We start from the raw sequence: 14469 nt of genomic DNA on the forward strand, positions 1-14469 counted from the left end.
GTATTTTAATTCTCTGAATATTTTAAAAATCCATAAAGATATTATTGTTTTATAGACTATATTCATTTAGACTCACCACATATGTATCTCTTCCTTTGTTCTTTGTATTTTTCCTGCATCTGACTGTCCACCTGTTGTCATTTTTTCTTTTGCCTAAGGTCCTTCTCTTTTTACTTCATTTAGAATTTCATTTCTTGAAAGTCATTCAGTTTTTTTTTCCAGAAAAAAATGGCTTTACTTTACCTTCATTCTTAAAGGTTGCAGCTGTTTTCAGTTAATACATTGAAAACATCATTCCAATGTCTTTTGGCCTCCATATTTTTTCCCTTTGGCTACCTTTGAGATTTTTCTCTGTCTTTGGTTTTTGCAGGTTCTCTGTATGTCTGGATATGAGGATTTATATTTACTTATTCTCATTGCCTGGTATTCATATCCTTGTGCTATAGTCCCAACATAGTCTTGATTTTGGGGGAAATGACCAAGGGTGGGTAGGTTATGGAAGACACTGTAGCTTCCACCTTCCTCTCTTGAATCGCTCACTCTGGAGAGATCCATGTGGAACTAGAAGTCCGTCTAGGTCTCTTGCCAACAGCCCGCATTGAACTGCCAGCCATTGAGAGGGAGGTCTTGGAAGTAGATTCTCCAGCCCCAATAAAGCCCTTACAATTTTATTTCTTAGATCATAGAAAATATAGTTGTGCCATAGTCTTGTCTCTTTCCATAACTAACATGATTCTGTAATTGTTATTTTTGTTAACTATGTGTCTGCTGCTCCTCACTGATTCTGTTCTGTTTCTGAAAAATGGCCAGAGTTCAGCTTATTAAGTTGTCTTTGGACAGCCCCACTTGAAGTTTCATGTGTTCTCCAAAGTCAACAATATATACCAGCAAGCCATCTCCTCCATTGTTTCTTTTATCAATAAATGATTCCCCAGTTAGTTGCTCATGTGGAAAATGAGGAATCGATTTGATACCATCTCCTTCTTTACTTTCAACGTCCAAACACTCAGCAATTCCTATTGATTTTATTCCTTAAATGGTTCTCAAAATATCCATGTCTTCATCCCTTTGTTACCACCCTCATTTAAGCCAACATCTCACCTGCTCTCACTGTATCAGTCTTTTAATGGTTCTCCTTATATCCACTTTTGCTCCTCTGCCTCCAGTCATTCTCCAATCAGCAGTCAGCATGAGCTTTTTGAAATACAAATCTAATTGTGTCATTCCACTGCTTTAACCCACTGGCTCCCTAATGATCTCAAGAGAGAATTCAGTGTATAATATGGTTAAGTACAAGCATATTGAAGACTTAGGTTCAAATTCTGGCTGACCAGGCTCTGTAAACATTCTCACAAGGCTTCAGTTTTCTCAACAGAAAAATGGAGATACCATCTCTTTAAAAAGTTGTTATGGGGTTTAGATAACTTAGTATAAAAAAGGCTCTGAGCCTTCTGAACAATGACACTGTTCCTTCCAAGAAAGCAGTGCTGCTACTTCTAACAATGCTACTTCATGTCATCAGGTCCCTGAGTTTTTCAAGGTATCAATCTGAATTTCTTCTAACTAGTGCTCATAGAGAAGTCATTTAAGACTTTCCTTAAATGATTTATCTCTATTTTTTCTCTCTCTTATGAACATATCTTTGTTTTATTTTGAAGGAAGCCACCTAACATGTAGACTATACTTATTTCAAAATATAACATTAAAGTCCTAGTATGTAGCTCTTAGTATATAGACATATAACAATACACAATAATTTTGTAAACAATCAGCTAAAGAGGCAAGTACCTGCATAGCAATAGGTCCCTGGGACATTTGAGAGCTGTAGTTCATTCCTATCATGCCTTGCATATTGGGCTGCATGACAGAGACCATAGGAAATCCTTGTTGCTGCATTGGCATCAGACCTGCTGAAAAACATAAAGGTAGTATTAAAGTCAACGTGTTCTAAAATACATTTTCTTAAAACCCTAAGTACCCAAAGGGCTTTTCACCTGGGAGGTGGCACAGTTAGTGGAAAAAGTACAGGCTTTGGAGTGAGACAAACTTAAGTGTGAATTCCAACTCCATCATACTTAGTTAGGTGATCTTGGGCAAGTTATAAAACTTCATCTGTGAAAGGAAGATATTAAAACTAGTTTTATAGAATTTTTGTGCATACTTAAAAAATTAATAGTATGACCTCATTGTTCCACTTGGCCTCCAAGGTAGCCCCAGTGGTCTCTGCCTCTTCGTAGTCATACCCTTGTCATTCTCTCCCACACCGAATAGAACTGACCACTATAACCAGCTGGATATTGTGGAAACGACAAGTTTGTTCATAAAAACTACTGCGCTTCCTCCTTGGTCTTTTGGATCACCTCCTCTAGGGAAAGCCACTGCTACATCATGAAAATACTCAAGCAAGTCCCATGGAGAATCCCTGTGGCAAGGAACTAAAACCTCTTGCTAAAAGGCAGCACAGATTTGCCACCTAGGTGAGCGAGCCATCTTGGAGACAGATCTTCCAGCCCCATTAAACCTTTAGATGACTACAGCCCTAGCGAACACCTTTACTGCAATCACTTTACCTGTACCAAAACTATCCAGGGAAGCCACTCCCATAGACCTGACCCACAAACACAGTGTAAAATAATGTTTATCTTTAAAGTTTGGGGTTAATTTTTTATGTAGCACCGTATGACTAATGCAATAGTGCTTAAGAACACGAACCATGAATGCCAAATGAACCATCACTTACTAGCTTTGGGTCCCTGAGAAACCTGCTTAACACCTGTGCCTTGGTTTCTCACCTGTAAACCTGTTTAATACCTAATATGCTTGAAGAAATGATATTCCTCTTCTCTTTCACCACTGAACAGCCACTAGCATGTAAACTATATAATGTGATGGCAGGAAAACTATCATGAAGGTATGACTTAAGAGTATAGTATCTCCAAAGCTTTTCCAATGAAGTATTCCCAAGAGCAGTGGAGAACAAAGGTACATCCCTTTGGGTATTTAATAAATACTAAATGCCTATCATATTTTAGACACAGTTCTAGATATTTGATATACAACAGTGAACAAAACAAAATCCCTACAACCCCGAACACAAAGTTCAATCTAATTTTGCATTCTATCACATATTACATCCATGTTGGTTCTACTGTAAGAAGCTTTTAATCAAATTTTGATTTAAAAAAACTAAAGGTCTGGTAAAGCATACCATGTTTATCTTGTGCATTCTGTGAATCTTCAAGGTTATTTAGATATAGTTTAATTTCAGGAGCACAAACATCCACATTTGTAGGTAGCATTTATTAGTGGCAATCTATTCACTTATTCATTCAATTTTTTATTCAAATATTTGAGGGCTTACTCCATGTCAGGAACCATTCTAATGACACAGCAATGAACAGAATCAGGTTTTTGCCCTAATGGAATGTATACTGTAATTGGAGGAGATAGATAATAAAAAATAAGTACCTGCCAGGTAGTAATAAGAGGCAGGGCAACAACTACGCAGGGGAAAGCGGAAGGGGAGCGTTAGGGAAAAGAGTGGTTGCTGTTCCACAGTCAGGAAAGGTTTCACCAATAGGGTGGCATCTAAGCAAGGATTTGCACAAGGAAGCAAGCCATGTGGATATTTGGAAAGAGTATTCCAGACAGAGGAACACTGAATGCAAAGGCCTTAGGGTGTCATGAAGAATTAGAACACACAGATTGAATAAAACCATAGTAAAATGTTTTTCTTCTTATCTGTTTGGACCTAAAGTTTTATTTATTTTAATTATCTTTATTTAATTCTTGAATGGGTAACTCAGGTATCTGGTACAACATTTAAAGATATGAAGCTATACAAAGTGAAAAATAAGTCTCATTTCTCTCCTGTCTCTGGTGTACGTACTCATGATCTCATGGCTACTCTTGCATCAGTTTCTTATATACGCTTTCAGACATAATCCACAGGTAATTTAAAGCCTTCAAATGATCAAAAAGTCCACTCTAACATACTCTGTAAAAAGGAAATAAAATCTCTGAAACAGTTCCAAATTCCAGAAGAAAATATATCAGGGAATCTTTTGGGACCTCTTCTTGTACTGTTCTTTTGCTCCATATATAGATTTTTACTTGAAAGTTTATAAAAATAAAATATGAGCTACGATAATGAACACATAACTGTAATGCCCTCTTAAAGAACAAAAGATCTCACCCTAACCCTGACTGCTGTGGCTCAGTGGATTGGGCATCGTCCTGCAAACTGAAAGGTCACCAGTTCAATTCCCAGTCAGGGCACATGCCTGGGTTGTGGGTCAGGTCCCTGGTTGGGGCGTGTGAGAGGCGACCGATTGATGTTCTCTCCCTCTCTAAAAATAAATAAATAAATCTTTAAAAAAAACAAACAAAAGATCTCAAACCATTTGATCTAAATCAGGGACACATCAAATTACAGATAGCTTAAATAATGCATAAATGTGGGTACAATGCAAAGAATACAACTGACCCTTGGAAAAATTTTCCTGAAACTTAACCTCCATCACTGATTATAAGTGGAAAACAGTATAAGCCATTGACCACTTGCTTCTGAGGAGCTCTTTATCGTTCATCTCTAACAGTGACCTAGGAGTCTGTTTCTCCAGCAAGTCTACCATAACCAATCAACGCTGGCACCGTGAGGAGGGCCAGTTTTCAGAAGCGGCTTGGTGTGCAGAGAGGAAGAAGGTACAGTGGAATGGTAAGAGTGGGCAGAAAGAGACGTCCCAGTGGTACAGCAGCATGAATCACGATTATATTCCTTCACTGCTGTCCCCTGGAAGTGAAAGCTAGAATTGATATTGGTGGTCCCTTGTCTGAAACCATGAAAGAACAGAAAGAAATTGCTAGGAAAAAAACTGAGACTAAAAATAGTTAAAACTGAATCAGAATATGTGATCTCTTATCATGTATAATAAGACCAAATTTATATAAGAAAACATGGCAGTACAAAATGGTGAATATGCTAATGAGCACAAGGCAGACACACCCTCCCAATGGAACTAACCATCTAGGGCAGCAATTTTCAACCAGTGCTGCAAGAATTTTTAAAACATGCAATACCTGACTATTTAGTCCGGGGCACTGACCTCTCTTCCCTTAGACTGTCAAATAAAAAAAATGACACAACACAACAATAGCCATATGGTGTAAGTCAAAATTATAATAACTATTTTTGTCATATCAGCAAAAAATATTTTTTTTGGTGTGCTGCAGAATTTTAGTAACTAGTTTATGTGTGCCACGAGATGAAAAAGGTTGAAAATCACTGATCTAAGAGAGGACTAGATGGAAGGAAAAAGGAGTCATTTAGAGAATTCTTTAATATTCTTGTTTTCAAAGTCTCCTTCTCTGAGGTTAAATAATGATCTGTTAATACAATAATTTTTTTTTTTAAAGAAAACACAGGCAGTAAAATCTCAAACATTGCTAGCAGCAATATTTTATCTGCTATAGCTCCCCAGGCAAGGGAAACAAAAAGAAAAAATAAACAAATGAGACTACATCAAACTAAAAAGTTTTTGCACAGCAAAAGAACCCATCAACAAAATAAAAAGACAACCCAAGAAATGGAAACATATTTACTAAAACATCTGACAAGGGATTAATATCCAAAATTTATAAAGAACTTACAAAACTCAACAATACAATTAAAAATGGGCAAGGACCTGCAAGGACATACAGATGCCCAAAAGACATATGAAAAGATGCTCAACGTCACCAACCATCAGAGAAATGGAAATTAAAACCACAAAGAGATATTATCTCACACCTGTCAGAACATCTATCATCAATAAATCAACAAACAACAAATGCTGGTGAGGATGTGGAGAAAGGGGAACCCTTGCGCATTGTTGGTGAGAATGCAGACTGGTGCAGCCACTGTGGAAAGCAGTAGATACCTCACAAAATTAAAAATGGATCTGCCTTTTGACCCAGTGTTCTCACTTCTCGGAATATATCCAAAGAAACCCCCAAAAACTAATTCCAAAGAACATAAGCACCCCTGTGTTCATTGCAGTGCTATTTACAATAACCAAGATCTGGAAGCAGCTTTAGTGTCCATCAGTAGATGAGTGGATAAAACAACTATGGGTCATTTACACAATGGAATACTACTCAGCTATAAAAAAGAAGAAAACTTTACTCTTTGGACCTGGAGAACATTATGCTAAGTGAAATAAGCCAGCGAAAGACAAATATGATTTCACTTCTATGTGGAATCTAATGAACAAACTGAACTAACAAGCAAAATAGAGACAGACTCAGAGAGCAGGATGACAGCTACTGGTGGGTAGGAAGAGGTTATAGGATGGAGGGATTGAGGAAAAAGGACCCATGGACATAAATAATAGTGTGGTGATTGCTGGGGGGAGGGGAGTATATGAGGGTTAAATTGTAATGGAAAAAATACAATTAAAAATTACTAAAAAGAATTTTAAATAACATCTTCTGTGACCTTGCAAATTTATCAAGTGAATATTGAATAATTACTTAAACAATAATTGGTATAGTCTTTTAAAAAAAGATTTTATTTATTTTTAGAGAGAGAGGAGAAACATCAATGTGCAAGAGAAACATCAATTGTTGCCTCTCCCACACCCCCAACCAGGGACCTGGCCCGTAACCCAGGCATGTGTCCTGACTAGGAATTGAACCAGTGACCTTACAGTTTGAGTGGCAATGCCCAACCCACTGAGCCACACCAATAAGGGCTATAAATACAAAATTTAAATAAGTTTGCGAGAAATGAGAAATGATTCTTCTTATTCCTCAAATTACATAATTTTTGAGAAATTTTAAGACTGGATATCATATACGTTTAAGACTATAGGAAAATTTTATTCTATTTGGCACAATACTTTTTTTTTACCCACTAAATCCCCAAGTCAGAAACATAATAGTGAAAAATAAAGTTTCACTTACCTTGAGGGGGTCTTATTCCACCTGCAACTGGAAACATGAAGCTGAAAGCAGAACAAAAATACATTGGGATCTTCATATGTACAAAAATTTCAAATAAAACATGCAATTTTTTACATAAGTGACAAAGTGTAATAGGGCCCTGGCGTTTATTCTGCGGTACAGGATTGAGTTAGCCAGTATCAATAGAGAGTGAGAATCCATAGGTGTCATGGCAGCCAGCCTGTTAACACAGGGTGGAAGACAGAAGACCTTGAAACGAGTCCTGCTTCTGTCACTGTGTGACTTCCCTGGATTCCATTTCCCCATCAATAAAATGTGAGGACTGGATTAGATTCAATTCCGTGAACACCGAGTGCCTACCACACGAAAGCAGTGAATTAGCTCACAGGCCTGTTGAAGACACAGATGCCGGCAAATAACTTTAACAAAAGACAGAATGTGCTAAGCACTGTGAGAGGTCCAAAATACTAATAGAGAGGGGTTATAGCTTGGGAAGTTTTGCGGAGGTATCTTTTGATCTGAATCTTAGAGAGGCACACTACATAGTTTGAGCCAAAAAAAGCTCTGAGGCCAGAGCTGTGTGTTCAGATATGGTTTAAGGTTAAATACAAAATACAGAATTAGGAAAGTAAACAGACTGTAGTGGACCTTTAAAATGTTTAATTTTATTTTGAATATTATATAAAGTCAGAGATTTTTAATATTGTGGTAAAATATATATAAAATTTTACCATTTTAACCATTGTTAATTGTACAATTCAGCGGCATTACGTACATTCACAATGTTGTACAACATCACCACAACTCATTTCCAGAACGTTTTTATCTTCCCAAATGGAAACCCTGTACCCATTAAACAATCCTCCCCCAACCCCTGGAAGCCACTATTCTACTTTTTATCTCTGTGAATTTACCTATTCTAGCTTCCTCATAGTAAGTGGAATCATGCAATACTTGGCCTTCTGTATCTGGCTTATTTCACTTAGCATAACGTTTTCAAGGTTCATCCACGTTGCAGAATGTGTAAGAATTGCATTCCTTTTTATGGCTGAATAATATTCCACATATGTACACATCACATTTGTCTATCCATTCATCTGACACTGCTTCACCTGCGCTGTTTCCAGGTTTTGGCTGTTGTGAATAATACTACTATGAACATTGTTATAGAAGTATCTGTTTGAGTTGCCTCTTCCAGGTTGGGTTTTTTGTTTTTAGTATACAGCTAGTGGTGGAATTGCTGAGTCATACAGTAATTTTATATTTATTTTTGAGAAACTAACAAACTGTTTTCCATAGAAGCTGCACTCTTTTACATTCTCCCACTAGCAATGCATGGAAGTCCCAATTTCTGTACCTCCTCACTAACACTTAACTATTTTCTGCTTTTTTGATGACAGTTATCCTAATGGGTGTGAAGTGGTGTCTCACTCTGATTTGCATCTGCATTTATCAATAATCATAAATGTACTTCAGTTTTCTCTGGTAACAAGGGATGGCAGAGGAGACTATCCCAATAACCGTAAAAGAGACGAGAAGTAGTGGCAATGCCAAAGAAGACGTGAATGAAAGTGATTTAAGAGGAAGAATCAATAGGACTTGACAACTGCCAGCATGCGGAACGGTAGCGAAAAAGCAGAAAGAGCTGAAGTGATGATAAGATTTTGAGCCTGAGTAACTGCAAGGGTGCTGATGCTGTTTACCAGAAACAGGAACCCAATGGGAGTAAGTCTGGGGAGAAAGGTGGTAGTAGTGTGTCCATGAGACGCAATCCAGCAGGCAATCAGAAAAGTAGCTCAAGCTTAGAAGGGTCTAGGTCAATCTAGCTAGGCTCTTATAAATAAAGGTTAAAAAAAAAATTGAGGTCTAGTTGTAGATGAAATAGCCAAGGGAATGTACATATATATACAGTAAGAAGGTAACAAAGGACCACTTTGGAGAATTCTTACAGTGACAGCAGAGTAGGGAATGGTCTCTGGGAACTAAGGCGGTTGGTTATAACGGAGTTATAACTGAAGAACATTTCAGGAAGAAGGAAATAGTTGCTAAGTGTCTAATGCTGTAGAAAAGCTGATCAGAATGAGGATTAATAAATAAAGATCACTGCTTTTGAAAATGGTGATCTTTGAGTGAACAGTTTCAAGAGGAAGAGGAAGAAACCTGTAAGAAGAAAGATTTAGAATACAAGACACACTTGGTAATTGATAACACAAGGCGTTTGAGGTAGCACTAACATAGCAAGGTAGCAATGGGGCTGTGCTTTGGAAAAAGGAGGAACTTCTTTCTCAGACAGAAGGGAAAGAAAATGGGACAGATCAAGGGAGAAAATCTCTGAGTGAGAAACACTTCTAATTTGGGAGTCAAGGATGTGAAGGGGATTTCTGGCTAATCTTTAGTCTACTGGAATCCAGGAACTATATGCCAAATTTATGAGTCCTTACATTTTTCTACTGCACGACACCTCCCTTCCCGGGGAAAAAGCTATAAACCAAATTTCAGTCTTTTAGCTCTAAAATATCTAATTAAAAAAAAAAATACTAAGATGGTTTACAAAGTTCTAGTTGAATATCTATCTGGGTATTTGTTATTTACAGCCTTGTGGAGGACCTGAACCATTAGCAATCTCTACTGCTGACAAGCAGGCCTGCACCCAAAGAGAGGCTTGAATAGTGAACAGCTTTTCTGAACCACGCGCAAGATATATTAGCTACGTAATGTGTTACCTGGATAAAATGTCTAAACTTCAAGTTGAAATTTGGCAGTTCTCAATGTTTAAAGTTACTCATATATGAAGATTTATAAATTTAGGGGCAATATAGTTAAGTAATCCACCTGTCGAGACTTTTCAAAATCAGTCTTAAAGATTACAATTATTAATATGGGTTAGTGGCTAAATAAAAACTGGAAACAGCTCTGCTATAAAGTGACTGTGAAACTCCACGCAGTCCCCTTTGCCACACTGTCCTGTTCCCCTCTGTCAGACGAGGACACAGACTGCAAGTTTCCCAAGGTCCCAACTTAGACAACCACATAGACAAGAATGGCTGTATAAAGGTTACTTTGAAAACAAAGAAATCAAAACTAAATTAAAAACATTACTAATGAACATGACTTACTCCAGTAATTATTCAGCAACCCAAACTACTTAGTGACCAACATACCACTCATATGACTGACTCTCTGAAATGCTTAGACAACTAACATCAACGTGCTTAAAGTCTGGTTAGACAAGACAGAAAAGTGTGGCAAAAAACTGGCACCAAGATGACCAACAATTTGATTTCAAAGGTAAAAACCACTATTTATTACTGATGTGCGGTGTGAAAGCAGAACCGCGGACTCTGTCCCATTCATGCTTGCTGCCTGTTTCACTCGTTCTTCCTTTTCCGTTACCTTTGCTGCTAACCTAGATCAGCCTTCGCTTCTCAGGCCTGGACTCCTGTGGGACTTTCTAATGGACCTCAAAGAGCACAGGTGAGGTGCAATCTTCCAAAGGACCATTTGATAACCACTCCTAAAGCTGAAGCTATACAGTGATTCCCCCTTAAATTGAATTTCCTTAGTCTACGATCAAGGAGCGCTCCAGGTTGGCACAACTTTCTTTTCCAGCTTTATCTCACAGAACTCTTCTCTGTCACTAAAGCTCCATCTGGCCTCCAGCTGTTCCCTAGTGATCACTAGGCATTCCCACCTTTATGACAATCTCTTGACATCTTCCTCCAGATCAGGCTCAGCTGAAATACTGCTTCTTCTTTGCCTTCAATATAGCTTGAATACTTACAGAATGATTTTTTCTGTGTGCTAGAATGTGCTAGAAACAGTGAGAGATGAAAAGATTAGGAAGCCCTTAAGGAGCTAGCAAAAGAGCAGGAAAAATAATGACAAGCTTATAAATGATATCCTAGAAAGATAAAGACTCCTCAAGATCTTCCAACTCTTTTTATGTAGTACTTTAAAAAAAATTATACTTCTCATCTCTTGGGTAAATTCTGCCCTTTTTACAACTCTACCATTTATTCTAAAGTAGCCCATTCAGGATACTAATCAAAAGTAGGCTAATCATAAAGTTGGAAAATGCCATTCTTTTTGCTTCCTCTCTTAAAACAGGGACAAGTATCTAAGAAATATGGTAAATTATAGTTCATGAATTTTCTCTATTAAAAGCTGATAGATTACCTGGTTTTTCTTTTCCCCCCAAATATATATACTTAGGCTACCATAATATTAGCTCCCTCATAAAATAACCGCAGTCCTCACCACTACTCTCTAAAAACCATAATATTCTTTCTTCATTGAGCATACAGCTTCTCAGGCTCAAATGTTTCTAATACACGTAACATTTCTCTTACAATATTCAAGGTAAGCCATTTTAACCACTTTCTCTCCCATATATCCTCTAGAGCTTTAAAATGCAGATGTTACTAGTACAACCAAATTTCACCGAGTAAATTTTAAAATCAATCATTCTCATTTCTACCACAATTCAGACCACATTTATTTTTAAAAATCTATGTTCATGAACCAATGATGTTAAAATACTATTAACAAAGGTGAACGACCCACTCAACTTTCTGCATCTGAGATCCTATCCAAAAAAAGTAAATAAAAAAAAACTCCCACAAACAAAAAATAAAACACCTGGGCTGAGAATAGGAAATTATTTTGTTTCTATTTCCCCAGAAATTGGAGCCATGATTAATCAAATAATTGATCAAATAAATGCCATTCAAGAACATTTTAGAAACTGTCATCCCATATACAAAAGAGAAATTATTACATATTTGTCTTCTCCAGTCAGAAACTGACCTATATCGAGTATCCATGAAAAACTAGTGAAACAGTGGAAATTAGAAAACTAAAGAAAGAAGTTTTAAATCTACGCGAAAGATGTGTATTAATGAGAAATGGGGCTCACACAGGTGGTTTACTGAGCAGCAACTGCTCTTTTTCTAGCATATACCTTAAGCACCTGCAAGAGCTGATGGCTTGAAGACTACACTTACAGTGCTCATGAATCCAACATTAAATCATTGCATATCAAAAAACTAATAGTTTCCCAAAGATAATTTAGAATGCTTTCGATAAAACGCCAATTTAATCTCCAAACGTGTATGCAAGTACGTGTTGGCTAAGAAAACTGAATCAGACTGGGTCATTACAGAAGTGTAAAACTTTCCAGATTAAGATTTTTCCTTAAATGATAAGCTTGTCAAGGTGCAAACGTTCACATCCCTTTATTGTTCTGGGTATGAGAACCACAAGCAGTTATTAGCTGAAACAGACCGAGGGCAGATTTGGTTAAGGGCTAAGTGAAAGTCTGGAAGCTTTGTTCTGATAACTACGTAACTGCTGTTTAACAGTAAGTTGTTTTGTTGTTTTTTAATAAGGAAACAAGTCTTAAAGAGTTACATCTATAAGAGCTCGATTTATTCATTGAAAGGTCTTCAGATTTTCCTGCAGTTTCTGGTATGTAAGCAAATAAAAAGGACAGAACAATCTAAAAGGGAAAAGAATAGCACCCCACACACACATCTTGAAAACAATCGTTCGGCTTTGTGACCAGATTTTTCAGAACCTTCCCTACACTGTCCTGCTCAAGCCCCTGGAAAGGAAGCGTCTGGTCGCCACAGCCAGGGCGAGAAGCGAGGCGCTGGGGTTCCTCCTTTACTCAGCCCAGGCCAGTGCGACCCCAGTCGAGAGGACCCTCACCTTCTCCTCTCCTCCTCCCCGTCCTGGGGCGCGCGCTCGCTCCCCGCTCGGCACCAGCAGCCAGTGCCCCATAGCCTGGAAGATAGGAGGCGGACGCCCCGGCTCCAGCCGCCCCCTTCGGCCTAGGTGCCCGGACGCCCCTTCTCTCGTACCCCAGATCCAAATGAAAAGGAGTCAGGGCGGGCGAAAACCGCCATAACCGCCAAACACCCCTCGCTGGCGGCTGCGGGGCGGGTCCCGGCCTAGCTCTTTACACCCACCTTCCTCCTCCGGCGGCCCCCGCGCCAGCTCCCGCAGCCCCGCCGCCGGCGCCGCCGGCTCCGGTCCCCGGCCGCAGCGCCATTTTGCTCCGGGGCTGCTGCCGACACCGCCTTCCCAGCAGCTGTCAGCCGAAGACAGCCACTTCCGGGGCAAACGCACACCCTACCTCGCCGCAGACTGGCGAGGGGGCGGAGCCGTGCGCCCACGTGATCCCTGAGCCCAGGGGAGGGTGGGGGCGGTGCGCCCGTGTCACGTGACCCGGCTGGCGCGCGGGGCCCTCCAGATGCAATTCTAGTTCTGGGGCTGGTTGGGGCCCTCTCGCTGGGTCGGTGACTCAATCTATGGCAGGGCTCTTTGGAGAGCCCAGATCGGGGTCGAGCTACGAGGCGTCCTCTGCCCTCCATTTGAAAAACCACAATCTTGGTTAGTGGAAAGGGCAGAGTGAGTCCTGATTTTTAAACTGGATGGTGGGTACACGAGTGTTCTTTTATTCTTTACTCTTTGCACATAAAGAACAGATGGATCCTCAGTGCTCCTTGGATACCATCACAGAGCCGATTAATGATCAGGGCTCTCCACTTTCCCCCTGGAACTCGAGGCTTTCTTTTGGTATCCACCCCCAAAGCTGAAGGTTTTTAAATTTTATTTTAGTAAAACAATAAACCCTATTCACATAAAATTTCGTGTTTGGTTCTGCCATCGTGCCACGGAGTAACCCGTTTTTCCTACAGTTATGCTTTGGGGATATTGCGATTTGGTTCCAAACCACCGCAATAAAGAGGGTATCACAATAAAGAGTCGTTATCTTCTGGTGCAGCGTACTGCCTTCAATTTGGAAGGGAAAAAACACAAAAATAGCGCAACTGTGAAGGGCAATAAAGCAAAGCACATTAAATCCAGGTATACCTACTTGCCAGCAGGGGCAAAATTGTGGTATTTGGAAAGCAGTTTGTAACTAAAATACTATGAATCTATCTGAGCGTATTTTCACTGTGATTTTTTTTTCCTAATCAAACTACTGTTAAATAAAATATAAAAGTTTAGTGTCAACTTTTTCAAGCCCTCAAGCAAGAGTTTGCTTACTTTCAAGTAATGGATTAATTAGAATTAGCTTTATCTGTCACTCTTACCTCAGGGCTTTTACAGGGACATAACTTCTAGTAAGCTATTTATTGAGCACAAATCACTGGACAGGAAATGTACTATATTTTTTCTAATCCTCAGTGTCCCTAAGAGAAAACCAAGGTTACAAGAAGCTATAATTTGCTTAGGTCATACAGCAGCAAAGCAGCAGGACCAGGATTTAAAACCTGGTGTTTGACTTCAAAGTCTTTGCTTATTTCCCTAGAGCCAACTATTCAATTATCATGCCTTCTTTTTTCACAATGTCTACTAATTTCATTCCTCCCCTTCTTTAGGTGAAACTGATTTGTGTAGCAGAGTGCTTTCAACTGATATGAAGATGTTAAATTCAGTATTAATCCATTGACAAGCCAAGGCAGTGACAGGTTTATGTAACTAACCACTTTTATTTAAGGGTGGGTGGGTTACACAGGA

General features: G+C 39.1%; 1 protein-coding gene across 14 annotated transcripts in view; it reads right to left on the reverse strand.

Annotated features, from left to right (window-relative positions):
• Positions 1 to 13031, reverse strand: part of SYNRG (synergin gamma) — a 68349-nt gene extending 55318 nt beyond the window's left edge. For 10 of the 14 annotated variants that reach the window (XM_090257416.1, XM_090257417.1, XM_090257415.1 and 7 more), the window contains exons 1-3: positions 12912 to 13031; positions 6943 to 6983; positions 1789 to 1910 (exon numbers count right to left, since the gene is read on the reverse strand). In XM_090257416.1, the coding sequence (XP_090113542.1) occupies positions 1789 to 1910; positions 6943 to 6983; positions 12912 to 12994 (246 nt within the window). In that variant the 5' untranslated portion in view covers positions 12995 to 13031. Of the gene's footprint in view, positions 1 to 1788; positions 1911 to 6942; positions 6984 to 10633; positions 10754 to 12911 lie in introns of all 14 variants that reach the window. The other 4 variants (XM_090257414.1, XM_090257404.1, XM_090257407.1 and 1 more) reach the window with 3 other exon arrangements.
• Between the last annotated feature and the right edge of the window lie 1438 nt (positions 13032 to 14469).

The sequence above is a fragment of the Furipterus horrens genome, unplaced genomic scaffold, assembly GCF_987537825.1.
Source record: "Furipterus horrens unplaced genomic scaffold, mFurHor1.1.pri manual_scaffold_11, whole genome shotgun sequence".
Classification (NCBI taxonomy): domain Eukaryota; kingdom Metazoa; phylum Chordata; class Mammalia; order Chiroptera; family Furipteridae; genus Furipterus; species Furipterus horrens.